The sequence below is a fragment of the Psittacula echo genome, assembly GCF_963264785.1.
Source record: "Psittacula echo genome assembly, chromosome: 3".
Classification (NCBI taxonomy): Eukaryota; Metazoa; Chordata; class Aves; order Psittaciformes; family Psittacidae; genus Psittacula; species Psittacula echo.
The window spans coordinates 109774272-109800945 of record NC_137736.1 but is presented as its reverse complement, the minus strand read 5'-3'; the positions used below and the strand labels follow the sequence as shown (position 1 = coordinate 109800945).

Below are 26674 nucleotides of genomic sequence, written 5' to 3'. Positions count from 1 at the left end.
GCAAGCTATAGCTTTTAACATTCCAAGTTATGTATTTTGTTATGAAGAGGTTAGAAAAGATCACAAAGTTTCCTTCTGGTTTTTATTTTGTATAAATCTATGATCTATCCTCAACAAATGAGGAAGGGGTGGCTACACAGAATACCTGCATTAGTTCTTTTAGAAATAACAAAGATCTGTGATAGAAACCACAAGATGACTGTGTGATTTATTGCGATGAGAAGGTAGCAAAGGTCCTCACCTGCTGAATGCCGCTGCAGTTCAGCAGATGCTTAGGCTGCTCTTCTAAGCATGTGAGTGTTCTCACTGTGATTTGCAGCCTTCCCAGTCTGATACACATGACATTAACTACACCTAGTAACAACCCTAATGTGAGTTATGACCACATACATGAGCAGGAAAACAGGATTAAAGTAGTTGTAATGCCAGATTTCAGATTTGGAGGTTAGAAAACTACTTCAAACTGAAGCTAACTTTTTAAAATGTGAGAAGTAATAAGTGACATTATAGACTATGTAATTTGCATCAATTTATGTTTAGTCATATTTTCCATAAAATAATTAAAATGCATGTATCCTGGCATAATTTGCTGTTGCTTTGTTTTCCTCCAGGATGATCCACATACAAATCTACTGATCGAAGCTATTAAGAATGACACCTTAGGACAAATGGAACGTGAGAGGTAATGGTGGAGTCTATTCTTTGTTGACTGAAGCCATGGATTTTAGCTCCTGAAAGTATTATCAGTCTTCTCAGGTGTTTGCAACTCTTGTTATAAAAGTGTCCTTGTAATTCTTAGGAAAGAGCACGCTTGGAAGAAATGGTTGGATCACTCAGTTTAGTGTACTGCACTAAAGCAGAAGATCTACCCCAAATTACTTCACACTTGCAGCATGGTTTTGGTGTTTTTTTGGTTGTTTTTTTTTCTTGTTTGTGGGGTTTTTGGGTTTTTTTGGTTTTGGTTTTTTTGGTGGTTTAGGGTTTTTTTTGTGTTTTGTTATGTTGTTTTTTTTTTTTAAATACAACTACAGTGTGCAGTGAAAGGAAAACAGAAAAACAGAGAGCTTTATCAAGATACAGGACAGTAGCAGGGGACTGGTTAGATTGACTTCTAAGATTGTCCTGAGTACACGAAGAAGCAAGAACAAGACGTGGTTATTTTTTCTATGCATGTATTTTAAATGGTGACATGTTTGTGTGTTGGTTGTTTTTTTTTTTTTTTTTCTTGTTTTTGTTTTTTCTCAGGAAATCCATGGCAGAGGAATACATCATGACAGCTGCTAAACTCATTGCACCAGTAATTGAGACATCTTTTGCAGTGGGCTATGACTGGTAAGAGCCAAGTGGGGCTTTTTTTTTTTTTTGTTTGAACTATATGCCAGTCTCTATATGCTGGCTATGAAACCAGATTCACAGACAAACAGCCTAGGAAACATAGTTTGTTTCACATCTCAAACATAGTGTCCAGCCTATTTTCAGTTTGCCTCCATAATGCTGTGGAGAAGAATAAACCAAAGCATTAGAGTCTATTCTGTGTTAAAAATAAGTTTCATTTATTATTGAAACTCAACTATTAATCATACATTTTGAACTGTTCTGTATTAGCACAAAAAGTGCTTCTTAAAGATCAATTGAATTTAAAAAAATAATTTGAGTACTAAAGAACTTTTAAAGGTCTCCACAGGCTAATGCTATGAAAAAGGTAACGATTGCTACTCTTTGCTGTAAGTTTGAAGATAGCATAATGAAGACTTGGGGGGCCTTAGAAGTTTTTGTTACTCAATAGAGCCATTATATAAAACACTATAATCTAAATATTATTAGGGTTATTTGCATTTCATCTATGAGCATTAAGTTTATAAATGTAAACTTAATGTACTGTTTTTTAAACACACAAGTGTACACAGTTATAGGTTGCTGATAAAGCTTACCATTTGGACTTCTGAATCCACTCAATTTTTCAATTTACAGCTTAGCTTTTGCTTTCTGTTGTATTTCCTACAGCAGACTACTCTTTTCTTTGACACAAAACAAAATAGACACAGTTCCTGTTAAGGACAGTATAAAACTGATTAACATAATTTTTCAGGTTTATTTTTAATTAGTATTCAGTTTTCTATTATAAGGACTTTAATATTTTTAGTATTTTAATTGATAATATTGGAAAATAACATGTACACAAATGAATGTTGTGTATCTGCAGCCATAGCATTACTAAAAGGTATGCCCAGTGTTTGGGAAGTGAAGGAAATTTGGTGGGAAAAGAGAATTTTACTTGGTTTTTTTCGGTGTTATTTGTTTTTTCTTGTTCGTAATTTTTTTGGTTGGTTCGTTGGTTGATTTGTTTTGTTCTTTCCCAGTTAGGGTTATTTTAAAATTTTGCAGGTCCTATAATTATAATTAACTTATAAAGCTGTTTATACTAACATGAAATAATCTCTGACACAGACATGTAGTCTTCTAGAGTCCACAAGGTGGTGTTTGATGTTTTAATAATCATAATCTTATAATTTCCCTACTTCTGCCTTTCTGATTTACAAGAACTTAAATAGTATGTCATGTGAAAATCAGCTTGCTGCTTTATAACTTGTTAGCATGAGGAAGTCAGATTTATTTGCTTTGTATTTTGGTTTTTGTTCAAGAAAACTGGAAAAGGATGTTAGATATGCAGTTTCCATAGTGCTATCCACAAAATATTTGGCATGAAGTAAACCCCTATGATATCTGTTCTGGCTGACTAAACAACTTCTGGTGAGATGTGTGGAGTTGTTTTGTGTATATCAGGACAGATTTACTCTCTGTTCTTCTAAGCTGAGATATTCAAGCCCAGTGAGGAAATTCAGCTAGCAGCATGAGCTTAGTTTTGCAAAAACTGCACTTTGTTATGAGTCCTTAAGTATTAAATGTGCTTTTAATCAGATTAATTTTATTTACAAAAATAAAGTGAGGAAAAATAATCTTTGGATATCATAAATTCTTACTTAAAATGCGACATGGTCTTGGGACTATTCTGTCATATTCTTTAAGCAACAGTTGGATAGTTAGATGTTACTGCATTTTATGGTTAAAAGATGTTAATAGTAACAGCTGAAAACTGTTTTTTGAATTTTCTTTTATTACAGATTTTATAGAAATTGCTATTTTTGTCTATATAATTTTTCCTCCAACATCAAAAGGCATTTCTATACTTTGTGCGGAGACTGTCCATGTGCCAACCCAATTCCAGCAGCAGGCAGTTTGCTAAATTAAACTTGCTGGCAAATTAGCCAACTATTAGAAGAAAGGAAGGTGACTTTCCACCACTTAAAAAAAAAAAAAAAAGTGGAAGGCATTAAATAAGCATCCCACAAAGTTGTTCTTAATTCCACAAAGTGTGCTTAATTTCAGTTAGAGAGAAAAGTATATGTCTACAATAAATGAAGTTCATGCTTCAAACGACTAGGCAATTTTAAAGTACACCACATCAAGCCCTGGAAGATGATGTCTGCGCATGAACATGTGAACTGTCTGCTGTGTTCTATTCTGCCCTCATTTTGCGTAAGACTGTAAGCCAGAAGTAACTAGGGGATAACCAGGAAGAGGCTTATTATTATGACTTTATTATTATTATTATTATTATTATTATTATTATTATTATTATGTAGCTTAAGGACACAATCTGCATGTTGTTTTATGGGCTTGGAAGGATATGCAACAGGATATAAGGTTTGAAAAATCAACTCACAGAATGTATCCAAAGAATGTGGTTCGAAAAATCATCTTAGTCAGTATCTGACACCAGGTATCACTCAGTGGTGGAAAATAACATGATGTTTAGGCAGCTGACAAAAAAAAAAACAACCAGAGTGCAGAGATTGTATTCTTAAGGTAGGTTGGGGGAATAAAATGGGGCTTGTTTTTTTGTTTTGTTGGGGTTTTTTCCACATATTTTTACTCAAAGTGCTCTTTGCCTAGTTGAAGAAAGAATAGTTAGAAACAACTCATTCTGGAAAGCAAATTGGCTGTAAAAGTCTGTAACTTAAGGTGGTATTTGCACAGGTGCATTTTGGTAGTGGGTTTCTTTCTGTTGCAGGTGTGTTGAAGCAGTAAAAACTTCCCAATATGTAGAGTTAGCCAATGACCTGGAAATAAATAAAGCCACTACTTACTTGAGGCAGCAGGATTTTAAACAGGTATAGTAGCTTTTCACATTACTACTTTTTAATACTGTATTGGCAAAGATATCTTTCTTAGTCATAGCGTATTTTTCAGGAAGGGACAAATGATTTATGCAAACAATCAGATAAATGCTGCACAGTAAAATAACTATAAAAGCACTAGCAAAAGATGAGTTTCATCTAAATGAAATTTCTCCCACAGAAGTTACAGTGAATGCAGTTCAAGTCAAAATTAAGATGCCTAAAGTTAATTATCTTCCTTGGGTGTCCAAGCTGTCATTGCAGTTAATGGAACTGTAGTCAGTACAGTCAATGGAGCCTAGAAGGCATGTTGCTAATCAATGTGGAAGGGATTTATTGGTGTGAGCTGAATCTTTCTCTCAGTTAGCTTGACTATAGTACCAAAATACATGCAGATGCACTTCATAAGTATTTTTTTAGCTTACGGAATTCTCACTGCTACATATGTACTACAGCATTCCTTAAAATATTATAATCTGACCTTGAACTTCAGTCAGCGCTCCTATACTTCCGTTGAAATATGAACTGGAGTTAAATTCAGCATCTGCTCAGGAGCTTGAACAGTTCTGCATCTTTTATGAAAGATTGGCCCCTTGGAAAGCAGAGGGCTAGGATGAATCGCTGTGACTGAAAAGATACTATAGCAGTTTAAGCCACAGTGTATATGACCAAATGCAGGAGGTCATAGGAAAGGTACAGTATTGATACTTTCAAGTAAAAGTATAGCTCATTGCTCAAAACTCATTAACTGTTCAGACAATAGATCTACCAAAATCTTCATGATTTTTACAGTTTTTATCATGCATATTATTACATGTTCCCTCTTCATTATTTTGTTGTATTTTAAAATATACATGTGAAGTAACTTTTGGCTATGTTGAAATTATGTATGTTTATGTAGGTAAGATCTCTTTCTGCAACTGGCTGTCCAGTCATTAATTAGAGGCATTTGTGCCAATGAATTTTATGATGAACTGCCTTCCCCAATTTCTTGCTAATAAGTACATCAGGCTGTTAACTGTAGCTTCCCTTTTCTATGCATATAAATTGCCAATGTATGCACATAAATTAATACCACAACTTACCATGGTATTATCTATGTTTTGGTATTATCTAGGTGAATGTGCAGTTTTCTTTTAAGGTTTTTCTTTTAAGACAAATGTATTTTTTCAGTCTTCATCAAATTTTTATAATTTATAATGCCAGGTTTTCATCAAAACTCTCATGGGATTTTTTTTTTTATTGTTTGTGTGTGTGTGTGAAAAAGTTTTTGGTTTGAACTGGGAGCAGTTGAAAAAAAATCTTCATCTGAACAAAAAGCTCAGATATCTGAAGTATTTGCTCAATTTCCTTCCAACATGCACGGTTCAGTACATTCAATAATAGCAGTGATGAATAAATAAGAAGAAATACAGCAACCCCTGGGTTTGCAGGTGTGGAAAGAAGTATGAGAGATCATGTACAGCAAAATTACAGCTGAAGCTGAATATCTCTCTCATCTCTAAGTCCCTAACCTTTCTATAGCTTGGAGAGCTGCACACAGAGCCGTTTGTTTAACTTTAGACCATTTTTCCTTCTCGTATTTAAGCTTTTCTGGTTTTCTGAGCAGCTCTTGCTCCTCCTGTCTGTCCTGTCCTCTTTTTCCTTCCCTGTAGATACAGCAAGAGAGTTATCCTTTATTATACTGCATGTCTGACTGATAGCTTTTCTGTGATCAGGAAGCAGTTTGAGAGTTTGGAAAATCTGGGAAAAATCTAGTAGCTTTATTGATGATAACTTTTGAAGGGTGAGAGTGTTACAACTAGGTAAACAGTTACATAATCTCAAGAATTTACTATTCTGATGGTAATTCTTTGCAATTTCCAGTTAGTATCCAGCATAGGTTAAAAAACCAAACTAAAACCAACAATGAAAAAAATCCCTAACAATTCTCAGAGGTAAAATGAGATCCAGAGGTTGTTGGTGATGTTTTTGTGGAGTACTCCATTGGAGGAAGAGGGAAAGGTGTTGGAAGTTAGGAGTAAGTGGAGGAGATGCTCTTTTAATTTGATCATGTGATAGAAGACTTCTAACCTGCACTGAAACTACTTAATATTAGAGTGGGACTGCAGAATGGTGATTGCAGTTTTTTTTGTTGTTCTTTTTTTTTTTGTTCTAATACAACTGCAGCTGCCACTTGTATTCATCCTGTCTGTCTATTGTTCATATACTTACTAACTCACCACCTGCTCAACACACCTTTGGCTGAAGAACAAGAATGGAAACTTTGTGAAGTACTCAGTTTCAAAGTTGAAAGTTTTATTGTGCTTTGAAAAAAAGAACTAAAATAGATTTCTGCTGTAACTATAATGGGCTTAACTATGTGCTTATCATAATGAATATGATATTTGAAAACAGTCCTAGCAAAAAAAGTGGAAATTACCATAATATATCTAGATTCTATTTTATTAGTGAGTAGGTTCGTGTATTAGATGTTGAATGTTTTTTAAATTTCGAATAAAAACTTTGAAAATTAATTTAAAACCAAAATTCTGCAGGTTAGCCATGCAACTCTCTATTATCTCTTGCAGGCCCTGCTTCAGTCAGGCAAGCTGCTTTGAAGTTTAACTTCTGTAAGCAAATGATTTCACAGAATCACAGAATATCAGGAATTGGAAGGGACCTCAAAAGATCATCTAGTCCAATCCCCCTGCCGGAGCAGGAACACCTAGATAAGGTTACACAGGAAGGCATCCAGGCGGGTTTTGAATGTCTCCAGAGAAGGAGACTCCACAACCTCCTTGGGCAGCCTGTTCCAGTGTTCCGTCACCCTCACCGAGAAGAAGTTTCTTCTCAAGTTTAAGTGGAACCTCTTGTGTTCCAGTTTGAGCCCACTGCCCCTTGTCTTTACCGTTGGTTGTCACCGAGAAGAGCCTGGCTCCATCCTCATGACACTCACCCTTTATATATTTATAAACGTTAATGAGGTCACCCCTCAGTCTCCTCTTTTCCAAACTAAAATGATTTAGGTACCTTGGAAACATGTCACAAAGAATAATTTGAACAGTCTGTGTTTTGCTTCTTGAATCTAATCATTATTGTTGAGATTAAAAATTTAGAAGTTATTTATGAAAGTATAAATTTAGCTGATGATACAGTGAGAACGTTTCTACTTTGCAAGAACAAAAGGAATATTGCTATGGATTTTCATCCTGGGGCTCGTAATTACTGAAACAGTTCAAGGGATCTGTAACATAAGTGGATGGAGTTCAGAATCATACAAACTTTTCATTATACATGAAAAACAGATTACTTCCACTCTAATCTTTATTGTCAAAGGTGCCATTTGGGAGTCAAAACAAAGGTTAACAAATCAGCTACAATGGGAAATAGCTTTTCAGAAAGAGCCTTTGAACTATATATATAGTTTAAGTTTACTAAAAATTAATTCCATGAAGAATTGAATCTTTTCTTAAGAATAGAGTATCTCAGCTGTAGTAGCCTTCCATCTGTAAGTATTTGGGACCATTCCTTTCTGGGAGAAAGAAATATATATATATAAGTTTAACATTATTACAGTGAAGTGTTAGATTTCAGAGACCACAAAATCTAGAGCCTAACTTTTTAAATGCTCTTTTCATTGAAATTGGTGTATTTCTTTACAGAATTTACTATTCTTAGGAGAATATTATAATCTTTAGTAGTACATAGTTCTTGGGTGGAATGTAGTTGACCAAATCAATGAACTACATCTAGCTGTATATACTTCATCATTTTACACCTCTTTAGTACAGTCCTGTTTTTTGTGTAAAGTAGCTGTAAAAAAAAGTATGTGTGGCAGTCAATTAAGATTTGTTTCATTTGTTTGTGTTGGTATTCCACATACAGTATCATGCCTTCACTTTGATATGTAAACAGCAGCTTTAGGTTTCACGTAAAGGAAGAGGGAAACTTTTTGAATTGCTAACGTTGATGGCTAAATTGAAGTTGCCACATCTGTGTTGTAATAGGTGATTGGAATTGGGCTCACTGTGATATTCTAACAGTTTGTGTAGTTAATATAAATATTTAGTGTAAAAAGGCCAGACTTTCTTAATGTAGTCTGCAATTACAAGCGTTATCACATAGTCAATGAAAAAAGCTGCCTTTTATTTCAAAGCTTCTTTGATGGTTTATTAGCTACAAATTTGTTTTCTTTTTGTCCACAAACTTCTTTATTTTGAAGTTTATGAAATTTAGTTTTCATGTAAAAGTGTTTTTAAAACAAATCTTCTGATCTCAGTCTTCATGTTGGAGTACTTCCTAAACTTAGACAGGTGTCATCATCTTATTAAATGAAACAACTGCAAATTGAAATCCAATCCTACAGTCTTAACGTATTTTTTATATAGTGTGTACTTTTTTTAGCTTTTTAATAAAAGTTTTAATGTTAATGCTTTTGTGTTCCCTTAGAGAGTTATGAGAATTTTAATTAGTTGACTAGATTAAATATAAATAATATAAACTTGTGTTTTGTATGTGTAGAATTGTCAGATACCTGTGTACCTCAAGGTAGCCATATCTAATCTAAATTTCGAAGCAGTAATAAGTAGCCAATACATTTTAAATTTTGTGACCAAGATTGCGTTTGCTACAGATACATTTCTGTGTATACGTGCTTACAAGAGTGTGTTACAAGTTCTAGTAATTATCATGTATGTGAGTTGATAATCTTTGCTGTTACTGTCAAGTTTATGAATGTTTTCTGAAAGAACTTAGGTATAAGTTTGCTTCAGTGAGAAGTAAGTTGTTTCCAAATTACTTCTAGGCACTAGAGACTTTAAAAATGTTCGAGCAAAAGGATAGCAATGTAAAGAGTGCAGCGGCAACAAACCTTTCATTCCTTTATTATTTGGTAAGTGTTTGCTTCAACAAAACCAGTTAAGAACTACAGTTTAGATAGCAACTTCTGTATGTTTGTAGCAATTTTTCTGTCTTTGAATCTCTGTAAACTACAAGAATCTGTATATAGAGGAGTTAACTCTGGAACACCAGTTCTGGCTGTAGTTTAAGTTTGGAACATGTCCTTTGTATCCTGTTGCTGGGAGGAAGAGTGAGAATGAGCCCCAGGCCCCAGAAGTATGCCTGCAGTGTGATTTGTGCAGAAGCACAGCAGCTGCATTTAAAACTCAGGTCCTGAAGACCCTGGCTGAACTTCAGGAACATGTGAAATATGTAGCTATGTAGCTTAGGCAAGTGTGATTGTGTATGAAGTTTGTAGAGTATAGGAATTTATTTTGGTGTGGTTTTTTTATGTGGTGGGCTTTTTTGATTTTGGTTTTGCTGTGTGTGTGGTTTTTTTGTTTTTTTTTTTTAAATAGAAATACTGCTTTGTTGCAAAGAAAACTGAATGAGACAAAACACGTCTTATGTTCTCATCTTAAGTTCTCTAAAACTAGAAAGAGATTATCTGCCTTATGCAAATACATATGGAATATTTTAGGACTGAAGAATGTATTATTTTTTTTCATCCTCAATTTTCTGAAATTCCACCAAGTGTAAGAAGACAGCTGCAAGAAAATTGATTGTCAAATGATTAATACAATGTTTGTTTTGTTCATGTAGGAGAATGAATTGGCACAAGCAGCTAACTATGCAGATTTAGCTGTAATTTCTGATAGGTACAATCCAGCAGCTCTAACTAACAAAGGAAATACTATTTTTGCAAAAGGAGACTATGAAAAAGCAGCTGAGTTTTATAAGGAAGCTCTCGGGAACGATTCCTCATGCACTGAAGCACTCTATAATCTTGGTAAGCCAAAGGTGCTTTTGGGATTTAGATTTGTCTCTGGGTAACACTAGTGTTTCTAAGAATCTGGCTTTCGAAGTTTTCTTGTGTAGAAATATATATGAACTATTATTACTTTACTCAATAATTTATGTTATAGCAAGGTATTAATTTGTACTTCCTATCTCTTCTGAAAAAAAAAAAAAAAGCCAGTGTTAACAACATCAACTAGTAACTGCAGCTGATTAAGTCACTTTAAAGATAAAAATTTCTACTATCAACTAAAGATACACCAGTTTTAGCATTATTAAATGATCAGTTATTCCCCTGTGAAAGTATTGTGTACAGTTCTGGTGTCCTCAACATAAAAAGGACATGGAACTGTTGGAACAAGTCCAGAGGAGGGCCACGAGGATGATCAGGGGACTGGAGCACCTCCCTTATGAAGACAGGCTAAGAAAGTTGGGGCTGTTCAGCCTGGAGAAGAGAAGGCTGCATGGAGACCTCATAGCAGCCTTCCAGTATCTGAAGGGGGCTATAGGGATGCTGGGGATGGACTATTCCATTAGGGACTGTAGTGACAGAACAAGGGGTAATGGGTTAAAATTTAAACAGGGGAAGTGTAGGTTGGATCTAAGGAAGAAATTCTTTACTGAGAGGGTGGTGAGGCACTGGAATGGGTTGCCCAGGGAGGTTGTGAATGCTCCATCCTTGGCGGTGTTCAAGGCCAGGTTGGACAAAGCCTTGGGTGACATGGTTTAGTGTGAGGTGTCCCTGCCCATGGCAGGGGGGATGGAACTAGATCATCTTAAAGGTCCTTTCCAACCCTAACTATTCTATGATTCTATGAAAAGCACTCCCTCTGCTTCCCTCGCTCATCTTGTTAAAAAAGTGTGATTGCATATGTTCTTGGTCTTTGATTACGTTTGTGTTGCTTGTGTTTATCAGTTTGGTAAGTTGTACTAGCTGGTAAGAATTGTAAGCATGGCTCTCTCAAATAAAAGTCCATCAATGCCAAGGCAGTTACACTGCCCCTGAGTACCATGTTCCTATTGCATTTTTCTTGGTTATTCTGTCAGTTAATATGCTAAAGTCATCTTTTTTTCATTGCAATAATATCGTAACCTTTATTTTCTTAGGTTTAACATACAAGAAGTTAAACAGAATAGATGAAGCTTTGGATTGTTTTCTGAAACTCCATGCAATTCTTCGAAATTGCGCCGAAGTCCTTCACCAGATAGCAAACATGTATCTTTTTCTGGATTATGATAAGGGATGGTGGTTTTAGTAGACTCATTTAATCTGAAATAATGTGTATCAGTCATGACATGATGACTTAGAAATTTACTGTAGTGTCCATTATAATTAGGATGATCATGCATAGATTCATTTTCTGATGTTTGTGAAAATGAGAACAGAACTTAGAACCTTCTTGAACCTTTCCAGTGGAGCAAGTGAAGAAATACATTAAGACTGTGCACATGGCAGGGAATATATTTACACTCAGTACTGTGCCCTGGAGTATTTAAAATGGTGCTGATTTTATTACAAAAATAATGTGACAGATGTAAGCACAACTGAGTAAACTCTTTCAGAAAAAAATAATACAGTTAATGAAAGTGAAGCTCTGTTCTGAAAGCTGTTTCCAGATTAGTTAGTGCATGTTTAAAAAAATAACTGTCTCCCATCCCTGCAAAAGCTCAACAGGTTGAAAAGCTAAGGAGGGGAGGGGTTGGCTTTGCACATCACCAGTGATACTCCACTCACTGCATTTCTTTAATAATGCTTCTGAGGATGTGTGAAATCCTCTCCAGATTCCACTTAGAATCATAGAATCATAGAATAGTTAGGGTTAGAAAGGACCTTAAGATCATCTAGTTCCAACCCCCCTGCCATGGGCAGGGACGCCCCACACTAAATCATGTCACCCAAGGCCTCATCCAACCTGGCCTTGAACACCGCCAAAGATGGAGCATTCACAACCTCCCTGGGCAACCCATTCCAGTGCCTCACCACCCTCTCAGTAAAGAATTTCTTCCTTATATCCAATCTAAGCTTCCCCTGTTTAAGTTTGAACCCGTTACCCCTTGTCCTGTCACTACAGTCCCTGATGAATAGTCCCTCCCCAGCATCCTTGTAGACCCCCTTCAGATACTGGAAGGCTGCTATGGGGTCTCCATGCAGCCTTCTCTTCTCCAGGCTGAACAGCCCCAACTTTCTCAGCCTGTCTCCATACGGGAGGTGCTCCAGTCCCCTGATCATCCTCGTGGCCCTCCTCTGGACTTGTTCCAACAGTTCCATGTCCTTTTTATGTTGAGGACACCAGAACTGCACACAATACTCCAAGTGAGGTCTCATGAGAGCAGAGTAGAGGGGCAGGATCACCTCCTTCGACCTGCTGGTCACGCTCCTTTTGATGCAGCCCATGATACGGTTGGCTTTCTGGGCTGCAAGCGCACACTGAAGCCGGCTCATGTTCATTTTTTCATCGACCAATACCCCCAAGTCCTTCTCTGCAGGGCTGCTCTGAATCTCTTCTCTGCCCAACCTGTAGCTATGCCTGGGATTGCTCCGACCCAGGTGTAGGATCTTGCACTTGGCATGGTTAAACTTCATAAGGTTGGCATCAGCCCACCTCACAAGCGTGTCAAGGTCCCTCTGGATGGCATCCCTTCCCTCTGGCGTATCAACCGAACCACACAGCTTGGTGTCATCGGCAAACTTGCTGAGGGCGCACTCAATCCCACTGTCCATGTCACCGACAAAGATGTTGAACAAGACCGGTCCCAACACTGATCCCTGAGGGACACCACTCGTTACTGGTCTCCAGCTGGACCTTGAGCCATTGACCACAACTCTTTGAGTGCGGCCATCCAGCCAGTTCTTTATCCACCGAGTGGTCCACCCATCAAATTGATGTCTCTCCAATTTAGAGACAAGGATGTCATGTGGGACAGTGTCAAAGGCTTTGCACAAGTCCAGGTAGATGATGTCAACTGCTCTGCCCCTGTCCATCAGTTTCGTAGCCCCATCATAGAAGGCCACCAAATTGGTCAGGCAGGATTTCCCCTTAGTGAAGCCATGCTGGCTCTCACCAGCCACCTCCTTGTTTTTCATGTGCCTTAGCATGCCTTCCAGGAGAATCTGCTCCAAGAGTTTGCCAGGCACAGAGGTGAGACTGACTGGTCTGTAATGCCCCGCGTCATCCATTTTCCCCTTCTTGAAAATGGGGGTTATATTTCCCTTTTTCCAGTCGTCGGGAACTTCACCTGACTGCCATGATTTTTCAAATATGATGGCCAGTGGCTTAGCAACTTCATTTGCCAGCTCTTTCAGGACCTGTGGATGGATTTCATCAGGTCCCATGGACTTGTGTACGTTTAGGTTTTTAAGATGGTCTCGAACCAGATCCTCTCCTACAGTGGGCCTAGGGTCTTCATTCTCACAGTCCCTGCATCTGCCTTCCAAGACTTGGGTGGTGCAGTCAGAGCATTTGCCAGTGAAGGCTGAGGCAAAGAAGTCATTAAGAACCTCAGCCTTATCCAAATCCAGGGTAGCCAGTTCTCCTGATATCTTCCAGAGGGGCCTACATTGTCCCTAGTCTGTCTTTTATTCACTACGTACCTATAGAATCCCTTCCTGTTATCCTTAACATCCCTAGCCAAGTTCAATTTTAAGTGGGCCTTAGCCTTCCTCACCTGGTCCCTAGCTTCCCGAACAGCATCCCTGTATTCTTCCCAGGCCGCCTGTCCCTGCTTCCACCTTCTATAAGCCTCTTTTTTCCTTTGAATTTTCCTGAGCAGCTCCTTATCCATCCAAGGAGGTCTCCTGGCCCTCTTGCTGCACTTCCTTCTATTTGGGATGAAACACTGCTGAGCTTGGAGCAGGTGATCCTTGAATAACAACCAACAGTCTTGGGCCCCCCTGCCCTCTAGGGCTATGTCCCATGGAACCTTACTAAGCAGATTCCTGAAGAGGCCAAAGTCTGCTCTCTTGAAGTCCAGAGCAGTGAGCTTGCTGCATGCTCTTCTCACTGTCCCGAGGATCTCAAATTCGACCATTTCGTGCTCACTGCAACCAAGGCTGCCCTGGAGCATCACATTTCCAACCAGCCCTTCCCTGTTGGTGAGCACGAGGTCAAGCATGCCACCTCTCCTTGTCGGCTCCTCTATTACTTGCAGAAGGAAGTTGTCTTCCACACAATCAAGGAACCTCCTGGATTGCTTGTGCCGGGCCGTACCTTCACTCCAACAGATGTCAGGGTGGTTGAAGTCCCCCATGAGAACAAGGGCCTGTGAGCGTGAGGCTGTTCCTATCTGCCTATAGAGCACTTCATCCACAGATTCCTCTTGATCAGGCAGTCTGTAACAGATCCCCACAGTAATGTCCCCCATAGCTGTTCTCCCTTTAACCCTGACCCACGAACTCTCTGTTGACTGCTCACCCGTCCCCAGACACAGTTCCATACTCTCCAGCCTATCCCTAACATAAATAGCAACTCCCCCTCCCCGCCTGCCAGGCCTGTCTTTTCTAAAGAGCCTGTAACCTTCCATTCCAACACTCCAGTTGTAGGAGCTATCCCACCATGTTTCTGTGATGCCTTCTACATTATACTCCCGTAGTCGTGCACACACTTGCTGTACTACACTTTTAAGAACAGTGAAGGTAATAAAAATGTATTTTAGTAAAATAAGTAACCTCCAAAAATACAAAGGGGCTGTGATCTCTATTCCTCATATAGCTCTTTTACAACAACATAAATGGCCCTACAACTCCCAACTCCCACCTGGGGAAGAGTTTCTCTGCTCCACTGCTATGTAAAACTTCTTTCCACCAGTACTAGCAAGCTGTCTTCATGAAGGGGAGGGTGCAGAAACTGAAAAAAACATGTTGGGCAGCAGCCACAGCTCACATTGCTGCAGAGATCTGTGCAGGTAAGGGTGATGGAGGAGGGGATACTGTAGGCCTAATTTCAGCTAAAGCTGCCTCTGTTCTCTGAACCAGCATCGTACACTATCTGTGCTGTGCTGTTTAGACATACAGCAGAAAATTTCACCGCAGGCAAAAGTCTGTACTTTGAGGATAGCAGTTTACCTCACCAGTTGCTTTAGGACAAAATAACGTATTATGAGAAACTAACCAAGTTGTGAAGGCTACAGATAGATCACCTGGTGCTCACACTTGATTCTTATAAATGAGGAAGTCAAAGTAAAATTAGTGACAGAGAGAGAGGAGAACCAAGCCCAAGGTGTTTTTAAGGTAAAAGAGCAGCCAAAGCTTCTCAATATTTCTCTCTTCTTCATAGGAAAAATACTTTATAATACAAATGAAATTATGAAAACAATGTGTAGAAAAGACAGTGTATCTCCACACTTCAGTGACTAGGTAATTGTCCAACATATGGATCACATTATGTAAAGTAGTAGGAATTACGACTAAATCAAAATATTGTCGGTATCAGTCCTTGACTGAAGAAAACTCAGATATGAGATCATGGGAGATCCCAATCAAGCCATAGAGTGGCTTCTGCAGTTGATCAGTGTAGTACCGACTGATCCGCATGTACTTTCAAAGCTAGGGAAATTATATGATAATGAAGGGGATAAATCCCAGGCTTTTCATTACTATTGTGAGGTACTTTATTGTTTTTCCAATGCACTTTGTCATAATAAAGGAAAATTTTTGCCATAGCTTTCTATATCAAATTAACAATTGATTAAACTTTTATTTAAACCTTTAAAAATGTAATCCAGAAAAAGGGGGGGAAAAAAAAGGTAATTTTGGGGGACAGTTGACAAAATCTAACATTTTTAAGTCAGATCCTAAGGAAGCACATAGTTGGTGTTTCCACATGGTATTTGACTTCAGACTTTCATGTTTACATTGACCCCTAACAATTTTAATTTAAAATATAGCCTAAGATTAAATAAAGAACAGATATAATAAATTTCATTTTAAAGGAGTGTAATATAACTGTGTTGATTGGAAGCTGTATCTATATAGTGGATATGGAGATACATATATATAATGTGTTTCAGTTCATATATGCACAGTTGCCCAAAGATAGCCATCCTCTCTCAGTTCAAAGCAGCTATAGTATTGTCTGTAGTTTGTAGATATTAGTCTGTTTTAGAAACAGGAATAAGACAGGAAGTTGCTTTGCTGCAGTCTGAGAGTTCTTTTCTTCTGTGTAAAGCGAGGATGACCAAAGGCTGTGTTGCAGTCTGAATACTAGTGGAGAGTTGTGCTTGATGATAATTTTGTTGCCTGTTTCAGTGTGAACTTCTAAAAAGCTGAAACTGTTATTTACGTACATAATGTGTTTTGTAGAAAAGAATGCTTTTAAGTGACTTTTCCAGCAGACTGGTTTGAGTGTGGAATTGTATACGTGTTAGTTAACGTTTTTTAATATTCTAGGTAATCTACTGAAATGTAGACATGATGTAAGTAAACATTTTTGCTGTTGCAAACTATTTAAAATAACAGTTTTCAAATAAGGCTGGATGGAAAATTTGACAGACTCATCTTAGGTAACTTCTTAAAAGCATTCTGTAATTAGAAAAATTGGTATGCCTTTTTCTTTTTTTTTTTTTTTCTTCATGATTGGTTAGTGTAGCACACTACTTCCATTCATATATTACATGGTTTTGGCATCTGGAGAATTAAACACCTGAGTAAGATATTCCAGAAGTAACAGAGATGTTGCTTATCACTAAAATTGTGTTTCTTTCACGTTTCCTATTTTGTCAGTCATACCGGTATTTCCCTTCAAACATTGAGGTCATTGAATGGCTTGGAGCCTATTACATTGAAACCCAGTTTTGTGAAAAAGCCATTGAGTACTTTGAAAGAGCAGCACTTATCCTGTAAGTAATCGTTATTCTATGCCTACTCAAATATTTCATGATTAGACATCCATAAGTATACCTAGAGACAAATTAGTTGGATAATTTTAATACTGTAAATAAACCAAAGTTAAAAATATTTGGGATATTATTTAATTTTCTCAACTGTCTAATAATCTACAGCATGTTTTTACTCTTACTGTGCAATTTCAGTGTTAAGTAATATCCTCCATTGGACCCAAGATAATAGGTGTTAGAATCTCTTTTTTCTATCCTCTGCCGTTAAACACTGCTACAAAGTGAGGAACAGCTCTCCTAAGCCACCAAGATCTCCTTCTCTGTTGCTTTATGTGAAATATTTCCTTTCCATTATTTTATCATGCGGTGAGGACTTGATGGTTTAGATAAATGCATCTTTCAGCAGTTCTTGCTGTATTTCTACTTTTAACATAAATTCTCCTTCCATGGAAAGGATATTACAAATAAGGTGTAGAAGTAAGCAGAAATGTGCAGTGCAGAATTACCAATGGTCAGTGAAAATAAGTTGACAGATCAAATCAATCCTGATAGAGATATTTGAAATATCTTGAGTTCAGGAAATTAATTGCTGATATTGTTCTTTAGCAGAATATGATGCACTTAAGAAAGTGTATGGGCCATATGTTTTGTTTTAGATTAGAATGGAAGCTTACCAGACAAATAGCTAAACAGAAATTTGGTCAAACTTAAATTTGTAATCCAGAGTTTAAGCAGAATTCTAAAAAGGCATCTATATATTCTTTTCGTATGGAAACACTGTTCTTCTGTTAATAGGCCAAACAAAATTCATGCAACTAAAATTCACTCCATTCTTTATTTGGTATTTTGAGAAACCAATTAAAAATCAGGCTAAGCAAACTCGGTTGTTGCTTGTCTTGTGATGGTATAAAATTTGACATTCTTTTTGTTCTGTGAATCTAAAAGACATGCATGAACAAGATGTGAACAAAAATTTGTACAGTATTATTAAGGAGAGTTTATACTGTGAATAGGTTATTAGTTCAGTAAAAAATGGTAATTTTGATTTTGAAAGGGCTTGAGTTAGAGTAGACATTAATCACAGAAGAGATAATATGAGGTTTAAATAAATTAAAATTGAAACAAAAATAAACAGGAAAATGTGGACTTACAAAGAAATAGAACTGTAGATTAGATGAAAATACACTGGAGACAGTTCACAGAAATCACAGTTCAAAGGTTTGCCAGTATTATTTTATTCATAAATACTGGCCACTTTCAAAAATAGTATTTTAGTCAAGCTATAAGATTGCATATGCTGGCATTCACAGCCTTCTTAGAAGCTTTGGAAAGAAACAGCTGAAACTAAAAAGGATTATTTCATAATCTTGTTTTGGCAAAGATCTAAATATTTTATGCTTCATGTTGCACTCATTCCATGCATGAAGTATGTGGATTGTAAAGTAATTATGAATAACTGGCATATGAAATTCTTTAGTATTATTTGTAATTGTAATCTATCTGTAATACAGAGAAATTATTTCTCTGGGGGCCAAGATTGTTAATAGTAGATAACAGAACAGGTATTTTGCTGTTTATTTGGTATTAAAAATAGAATCTGGGTATGTTAATTGGTAAGTATGAATCTTGGGTTATAATTTACTACTAATTGTAAATAAAGTTATATTTTAAAATTCTAGGTTTATTTTAACCATGACCAGCATTTTCTAGTTTAATTTTTTTTTAGTCTGTTTAGTATATTCAGTGGTTTAATCACAATAATTACATTTTAAATTGCAGTCTAAGATACCATGTTAGACATTGAGTTGAGAAGCAATTTTCTATTATTTGACATTTTACCAGCCTGCACAAATCTATGATAAATAAAAGGAGTTGTGCAGCTCATTCTGGCTGCTGACAGTTTATTCGCTCTAGAATTTTTGTACTGAACTGCAAAATAAAAAATTATGGTGTCTGCTTGGCTGCCTTTATTGTTTGCAAGCAATATTCAGCTGAAACTGAAAAAGATGAAGCAGCTGTCTTTCGTAAACCCGTTGGCAACTACCAGGCAAATAGATTAATTGGAGTTAAAAATGGCCTGTGCTGTGACTGGAGGGAAAAACTGAAGAAATAAGTGCAAAGCTATTCTGAAAACGTTGGCATACAGTGCTTTTGGGATGTGCTACTGTTGAATTGTTATCCATGTGCGAAAAGTGCTTTGACTTACAGAGCATCCTTACAATGTTGACATGAAAATTCCCTAATTTTCACATTATTTCGGTAAGAATGAGGAGAGTCCAACAGTTTTGGTGTACATGCTCAAACATCTCAAATATTTTCTCTGACCATATCTATCACCATTATGTGCTAAAAAGAGAAGGACAGGTACCAACTAGGCCATCAAGGCGATGACAGAAGAAGAGAGTCTGAAGCAGTGTATGTACTTCCTGACAGGGATCCATCCCTTGGGTGTGCATGGGACCCTACTTGTGGGACTTTCTTCTCAGAATACAGTTTAGAATTTTGTTCTCCCCTATTGCATGGTTCTGTACCTCACACAAAGATTAGTCATTCATATGTCAGCTCAACTAATTGTGTCTGGTGCACAGAATCATGACCAGGAGAAAGACTATAATATAAGACTACAAGTGAATGACATCAAGGCCTGAACAGGAATGTGATGCGAGGGCAAACTCTGTGTATATTGAGCAGGCTAAATTCTTCCTTGGAAGGCAGTATGTTAGGTGAAAAAATTTAAAAGTAGTTTAATAGTAGATCTTTACCAATACTCTGCAGGTGAGTTAGCTTATTCATTGTTTGGCAGCGTGCATAATTTTAATTTATCTGTATGCAGACCGACACAAGAGAGGTGGCACCTGATGGTTGCCAGTTGCTACAGGAGAAGCGGTAAGTTCTGTACTTTTTGTAATTGGTTGGAGGTTTGTAACATTGTTTTTGTAATTAATTGGGGTTGTTCAGCTGGGAGAAGGGAAGCGGGCTTGTAAGAAAGAAGGAGACGTTTTATCAGTATCTATAGTGATAGGACAAGGTGTAACTGTGTTGAACTTGAAAGAGGGTAGATTTAGATTAGGTATTAGGAAGAAATTCTTTACTATGAGGGTGACGAGACAGTGGCGCAGGTTGCCCAGAAAAGTTGTGGCTGCCCCATCCCTGGAAGCGTTCAAGGCTGGGTTGGACAGGGCCTTGAGCAACCTGGTCTAGTGGAAAGTGTCCCTGCCCATGGCTATTGAATAAGTAAAATAAAGAAGTTAGTACAGCATAAATTATCTGATAGAAATCTTTTCAATGTAGTTATACTACTATCTGATCTAACATAAGTAATTAGATTTTAAAGTTGTGTAATTCCTATTTTCAACATCAGGTATAATTTTTCAACATTAAAATAGTAGTTACATTACACAAAGACAGTCTTAATGTGCTGTATTTTCTTACTGTGAATATAATACACCAGTAAGCAAAATGGAAAGAGACTAATCTTTCTGGGTTTTTTGTACCACCTAAAATGCATTCAAGACACTTGATGATGTAAATGGTACTCTTCTTGCTTTCCCATTTTATCACTCTTCTTTATGCTTCTTTAAAGCTTTGCAAAGCAGACTTCCATAATAAATAAATGCATTTTCTCACTTTGATAAGATATTTAATACAACAATGAGGAAAGAAACATGACTTAGGGAGGCCAGTGAATTAAGAACAGTCAGCACCACCCAAAACCAGACATGTTAACTGGTTTCCCAGAAAAGAAACACAATGGTTTTGGCTGCTTTTTAGTTCATGTATGACTCATTGGCAAAATTCCCAGCTTATCATGTTAACACATAACAGGTCAATTTGATTTCTACCTCACACTAGAAAAATAAAATCAGTGATATCTCAAACTTTATTGTCAGATATTTTATGGATATGAGGTTGTAGATTCACAGAATCTGTCAGTCCTTTCTATCATGATCAAGCCAAGCCAAAACTGAAAGCAAAATTGTAAAGAATAATTACTACCAGAATCTGGGCAAAGAGGAGAGACACATTTACTATTCTGATGGAAGGATGGACAGGCAGAGCTCAGCCGGTACACATTCCTATTTGGCCAGTCCATACATATGCAGCCTCAGATGAGCCCTGGTATGTTTGATACAGCTTGTCTAGCTGTTCATACAACAGTGGGGTCCTAGAAGCAGGTCAAAAAAGAGCAAAAACTAGGTCTTACAATACTAAATCATGTACTCGTACTGAAAAGATGAAGTAACGTTAAACTGTACCAGTTTCTCATAAGTTACTCCTTATTGTATTTGGATATGTGGATAGGAGATGTTTGATTTGTTTGCAGGTAACTACCAGAAAGCTCTAGAGAAATACAAAGTCATTCACAGAAAATTCCCGGAGAACATTGAATGTAAGTTCGTGGAGTGGTACAGCTATCAGAGGAAACACTGTTACGTTGAATATGTGTGTCAGTAGTCGTATGATGGAAGTATTTTTCATACAAAAATATTTTAATGAACTAACGTTTTTATTCATGCTAATGCTGCATGTTTTCTGTGACAACGCTAAAGCATAATTTAAGAAATATTAAGGTAATGCTGAAGAGATGAAAATTAACTTTAACTGTAGTGGATTGGTTGAGTTTTTTCTCATACATAATTCCTAAGTTTTATAACTGTGTTATTTATTTAATCTTTTTTACAATGAAATGTATCATTCTGTTTTAACAAACACACTGCTCATACATAATCGTACTGTTGTCATACACTTCTGTTGTACAAAAGAGATACAGTAGTATGACTCCTCAAAGTTATAAGCAAAATGTCACATTCATATGGTCACGCATTTCAGAGGGATTTAGTAACCTGTTAGAATTTCTCTGACCGTATCTATCATCATTATGTGCTAAAAAGAGAAGGACAGGTAGTAAATTTAGTAAACCTGTTAGAATGCTATTATTTTTCTGAATGTAGTTTCTGTAACTTACAAAATGAAGGCAGAAATTAGACGATTTAACGGATTTTAAAATTTTCTGCTGCTGAAACAATTGTTCTTCACTCATTCCTCCCTAACCATGTGCTCCCAACCATCTTCCTTATGCTTATTCTGATGCTTTTTTGATCCCTCAGTGAACAAGTTCAACTCCCTAAACCAACAGAAAAATAACAGCACAAAAATAAAATAACATACTTGTGAAAACAGTCAGGAGAGTAATGGGTCATGTCGTGCTCATTTCTGCTTCAGAGGAAAGTTGACAAACCCATAGGAATAGCAACCATGTTTTCAGGGCTTGGTATAATATTTCAGGAGACAGCTTTCAGAGGTTCTTTTGCTTCCATCATGCAGTTATAGTCGATCTTCATGTCTGGTTTGTTGGGGGTTTTTTAATTATATAAATCCTAATCTTAAAAAAAATCAACCACAGCAACAGAAAAAATGAACCATTCTGATTCTCTTGGCATTTGGGAAATTGTTTTCAACAAAATGCTGTTGATAGTGACTCCTTGGTAATAACTTAATACCATTATTGCGCTTTCTAGTTTTCAAAGTACTTTGCAAACATCAATAGTTCTGACACAGATAAGTTAGTATGTCTTATGCCTTCCCCATGTATAAATGGCATTTGTACTGTTCATGGATATAGATGCTACATCATAGAAAATGTCAAGTTATTTGCAAAATATCACAACTTGTACAGGAATACTGGACTAGAATCACCTTGCACTGCTAGTTATTTGCATTGTTTGCCATTCTGTATGTCCAGTTCTGTTAGGGTGGGTGTACTTGTAGTTACCTGCTTGGAAGCCTTTTTCAAAAAATGTTTCACTTTTTCAAATAGGCCTTCGATTTTTAGTTCATCTTTGCACAGATATGGGTATGAAAGAAGTCCAGGAATACACGACAAAGCTCAAGAAAGTGGAAAAATTAAAAGAAATAAGAGAGCAGGTAAGCTTGTTTCTTTCTATGATTATAGGTGGATAAAGAACTGGCTGGATGGCTGCATGCAAAAAGTTGTGGTCAATGGCTCAAGGTCCAGCTGGAGACCAGTAATGAGTGGTGTCCCTCAGGGATCAGTGTTGGGACCGGTCTTGTTCAACATCTTTGTCGGTGACATGGACAGTGGGATTGAGTGCACCCTCAGCAAGTTTGCTGATGACACCAAGCTGTGTGGTTCGGTTGATACGCCGGAGGGAAGGGATGCCATCCAGAGGGACCTCGACACACTTGTGAGGTGGGCTGATGCCAACCTGATGAAGTTTAACCATGCCAAGTGCGAGGTCTTACACCTGGGTCAGGCACAGCTACAGGTTGGGCAGAGAAGAGATTCAGAGCAGCCCTGCAGAGAAGGACTTGGGGGTGTTGGTCAACGGAAAACTTAACGTGAGCCAGGAGTGTGCGCTTGCAGTCCAGAAAGCCAACCGTATCATGGGCTGCATCAAAAGGAGCGTGACCAGCAGGTCAAAGGAGGTGATCCTTCCCCTCTGCTCTTGTGAGACCTTACTTGGAGTATTGTGTACAGTTCTGGTGTCCTCAGCATAAGAAGGACATGGAACTGTTGGAACAAGTCCAGAGGAAGGCCACGAGGATGATCAGGGAACTGGAGCACCTCCCATATGAAGACAGGCTGAGAAAGTTGGGGCTGTTCAGCCTGGAGAAGAGAAGGCAGCATGGAGACCTCATAGCAGCCTTCCAGTATCTGAAGGGGGCCTATAAGGATGCTGGGGAGGGACTCTTTATTAGGGACTGTAGTGATAGGACAAGGGGTAACGGGTTAAAACTCAAACAGGGGAAGTTTAGATTGGATATAAGGAAGAAGTTCTTTACTGTGAGGGTGGTGAGGCACTGGAATGGGTTGCCCAGGGAGGTTGTGAATGCTCCATCACACATGGCTGTGTTCAAGGCCAGGTTGGACAGAGCCTTGGGTTGGACAGAGCCTTGGATGACATGGTTTAGTGTGAGGTGTCCCTGCCCAAGGTAGGGGGGTTGGAACTAGATGATCTTAAGATCCTTTCCAACCCTAACTATTCTATGATTCTGTGATACAGTTTCACTACCTATATAGATGAAGTTAAAATGGCCTTTATGATAGTTAAACTGTATATTAAATTCCTGGTTTGGAGAGGCTTCTGTTTTGTTGGGTTTAGGTTTTTAGTTTTAAACTACTGATCAGCCTTACTTCTGAATGGCTTTTAAGCACCAGATTTCCTGTGATTTTAAATATTATTGAAAGATGGATTATGTGGATGTGATGGAAATGCTGGAGCCACCTGCATAATTCAATGTCTCTGGAATGTCATCTTTCCTACTTATTTGCCAGACTGTATAAAGTGTATTTATGAGCCAAGTAATAATGCAACTACAGGCAGAGAAGGGAAGCCTAAGAATTTGGCCATGCAGTAGAACTCCTTTTTGCTGTATGCAAAGTTGTAACATTGACAGGTTACATAGATGGAAGTAAATTAATGTCAATTTTTAAACTGGAAAAAAAAAAAGAAGTTCCATGGAAAAGCTACAGGCTGAAAGGCATGGGATTGTAACTTGTGTTCTATTCAGAGGAGTGAGCACGTGTGATGCACGCACTTGTGTGAATAGTTTTCTTGCTGTTCCTGTGATAAAGTAAGATTTTGAAATTAAAGTCAGCTTTTTGTTTGGAAAACATTATCCATGCTGTTGTGCTGCAAGGTATTCAAGCTTGCTTTTCATATCCAGTGAATTGCCTCAAAGCTACATAGTCACATTAGGACACATGAAGTTTCACCTAATTTACTCTGTTCCTAGAAACACTTACTGGCTCACTTTTGATGTCAAATAATGTGTAAAGGCATCCTTAATTGCTTTTACTTGAATTCCAGAGAGCCTGAATGTGTACATGTACATTAGGACATTTTAGAAATGAAACTCACAAAGGGAAACACTGATCCAAGCATTCCAAATTCATGTTACAGGCTTACTTTGTGGGAGGTAGTTGAAGTATATTTTTTGGGTTACAGTTTGAGTTTTCAGAAAATGTAAAACTTAAAGCACTTGGGAAAATGGGGAAAAAAAAGCAACCCACAAATGTAGTGAGACTAATATTCCTCCTTATCTCTCCCATAATGGTATCCGTAAGCAAAACAGATGACCACGTACAGTGTTCCTATTCTGCAAAACTCAGCAACTAAGAGATCTCTCTGAAGTGTGATAAACAGGCTTTGCTTGGTTTCCAGGAAACATAGTTCAACGTTGGTGACATACATAGTTCTTTGCAATAAATTCCAATATGCTGGTGCTTTACTCTTTAAAACTGAGATGAAGCCAATTAAAACTGGATTATTTTATAGCTAATAAAAGAAAGAGGTCCCTGGGGATGGAGAGGTTATCAGTTTACTTGTATATAATTCCAACATTTTTTACACTGAAGGTGTTAATTAGGTACAGTAGATCTGCAAATGTTGAGGGTTCTTTTTCCTTTAAGGTGGCTAATGTTTGAATATGAAAATAATAATTTGTCACATCATTTTTTCATTTCATGTTGGAAGCAGGAGCTTTCCTGAACACATTTCTGTACTTTCTGGTGGGGAAAATGCTACCAGTAAAATATTTAAAAGATTTTTAGTAACACAGAAATAATGTTTAAATTGTTTAATTCTTTTTCATTCTGACTACATTGTGTGAAGGGACTTAGTGAGTGGTACCTGAATGACAGAGGTATCAGTGGAATCCACTACAGATGTATAGTATCACAAGTTATGGCATAGTTGTTTTAAGACTTTAATAGCGATCATAATTCAGAATTTAATAGTGATCATAATTCAGGCATGGCATGGAAAGTTCACTCTGTGTATTATAATTCAGGATTCCTATTTAAGAGTCTGGTGACTCTATCCTGTTACAAGGTAACCTTGCAAAGCAGAATCATAGAATGGTTTGAGTTTGAAGGGATATTTGAAGATCATCTAGTCCAAGTCCCCTGCCAAGGGCTCGGATGCCTTCCACTAGACCAGCCAAACTGGCCTTGAGCACTGCCAGAGATGGGGCAGCCACAACTGGTCTGGACAACCTGTGTCTCGCTATCTTCATCGTAATTGTTTTTTAAATTATGTCCAATGCAAGTCTACCCTCTTTCAGCTTAAAACTGTTGCATCTTGTCCTGTCACTACAGGCACCAGTAAAAACTCTGCACTCATCCCCCTTTATGTATTAAAAGGCCACAATAAGGCATTCCCGGAGCCTTCTCTTCTCCAGGCTGAACAACCCCAATTCTCTCAGCCTGTCTTCATAAGAGAGGTTTAGATTTGAAATTAGGGAAGAATTTCTTCACTGAGAGGGTGGTCAGGCATTGGAACAAGCTGCCCAGAGAAGTGGTAGAATCTCAGTCCCTGGAAGTGCTCAAAAAATGTGCATGTGACATGGTTTAGTGGTGGACTTGGCAGTCCTGGGGTAATGGTTGGTCTTGATGATCTTAAATGTCCAACATAGTTGATTGTATGATGTTTATGTTAACTTACTGCGATTTAGTACACTGCTGTCCTGCATTAGACGTTGAGTATCTTTCTGGGACAGGATCTCAATGTCAATGGTGTCTTGCATATAATAGCCCTGCAGTTCTTTTTTGCTAACATCTGGGTTCCCATCCCCTGCTTTGAGGTTGGTTTTTTTTTTTCTTCTGTGCTTGGTTGGTTTGTGTGTGTGTGTTTTTCAGTCTTATGTCTACCATCTGGCTTTGGAAATTACTAGGTATTTTTGTCCGAAGAACTTCCTTATGTCATTCATGAATGTATAGTCATAAACTATACTTTAAAGTTCTAAAATTACCATATTTTAATATTCAACCACCTAAGTTTCTAATAGGAACATTGGTTTCAGTTAGCAATACCAGATACAGTTCAGTTCCTGCTCCTAATTTCAGACCAACCCATGATTTCTTG

General features: G+C 37.6%; 1 protein-coding gene across 1 annotated transcript in view; it reads left to right on the top strand.

Annotated features, from left to right (window-relative positions):
• IFT88 (intraflagellar transport 88) overlaps window positions 1-26674 on the top strand; it is a gene marked incomplete at its 3' end in the record, with an annotated part of 49801 nt that overhangs the window by 12217 nt on the left and 10910 nt on the right. The window contains exons 13-23 of the mRNA XM_080612355.1: window positions 612-682; window positions 1246-1332; window positions 4073-4172; window positions 8965-9051; window positions 9762-9948; window positions 11064-11172; window positions 15408-15558; window positions 16675-16790; window positions 19621-19673; window positions 21112-21177; window positions 22606-22712. Coding sequence (XP_080468481.1) covers window positions 612-682; window positions 1246-1332; window positions 4073-4172; window positions 8965-9051; window positions 9762-9948; window positions 11064-11172; window positions 15408-15558; window positions 16675-16790; window positions 19621-19673; window positions 21112-21177; window positions 22606-22712 — 1134 coding nt within the window. The remainder of the gene's footprint in view (window positions 1-611; window positions 683-1245; window positions 1333-4072; window positions 4173-8964; window positions 9052-9761; window positions 9949-11063; window positions 11173-15407; window positions 15559-16674; window positions 16791-19620; window positions 19674-21111; window positions 21178-22605; window positions 22713-26674) is intronic.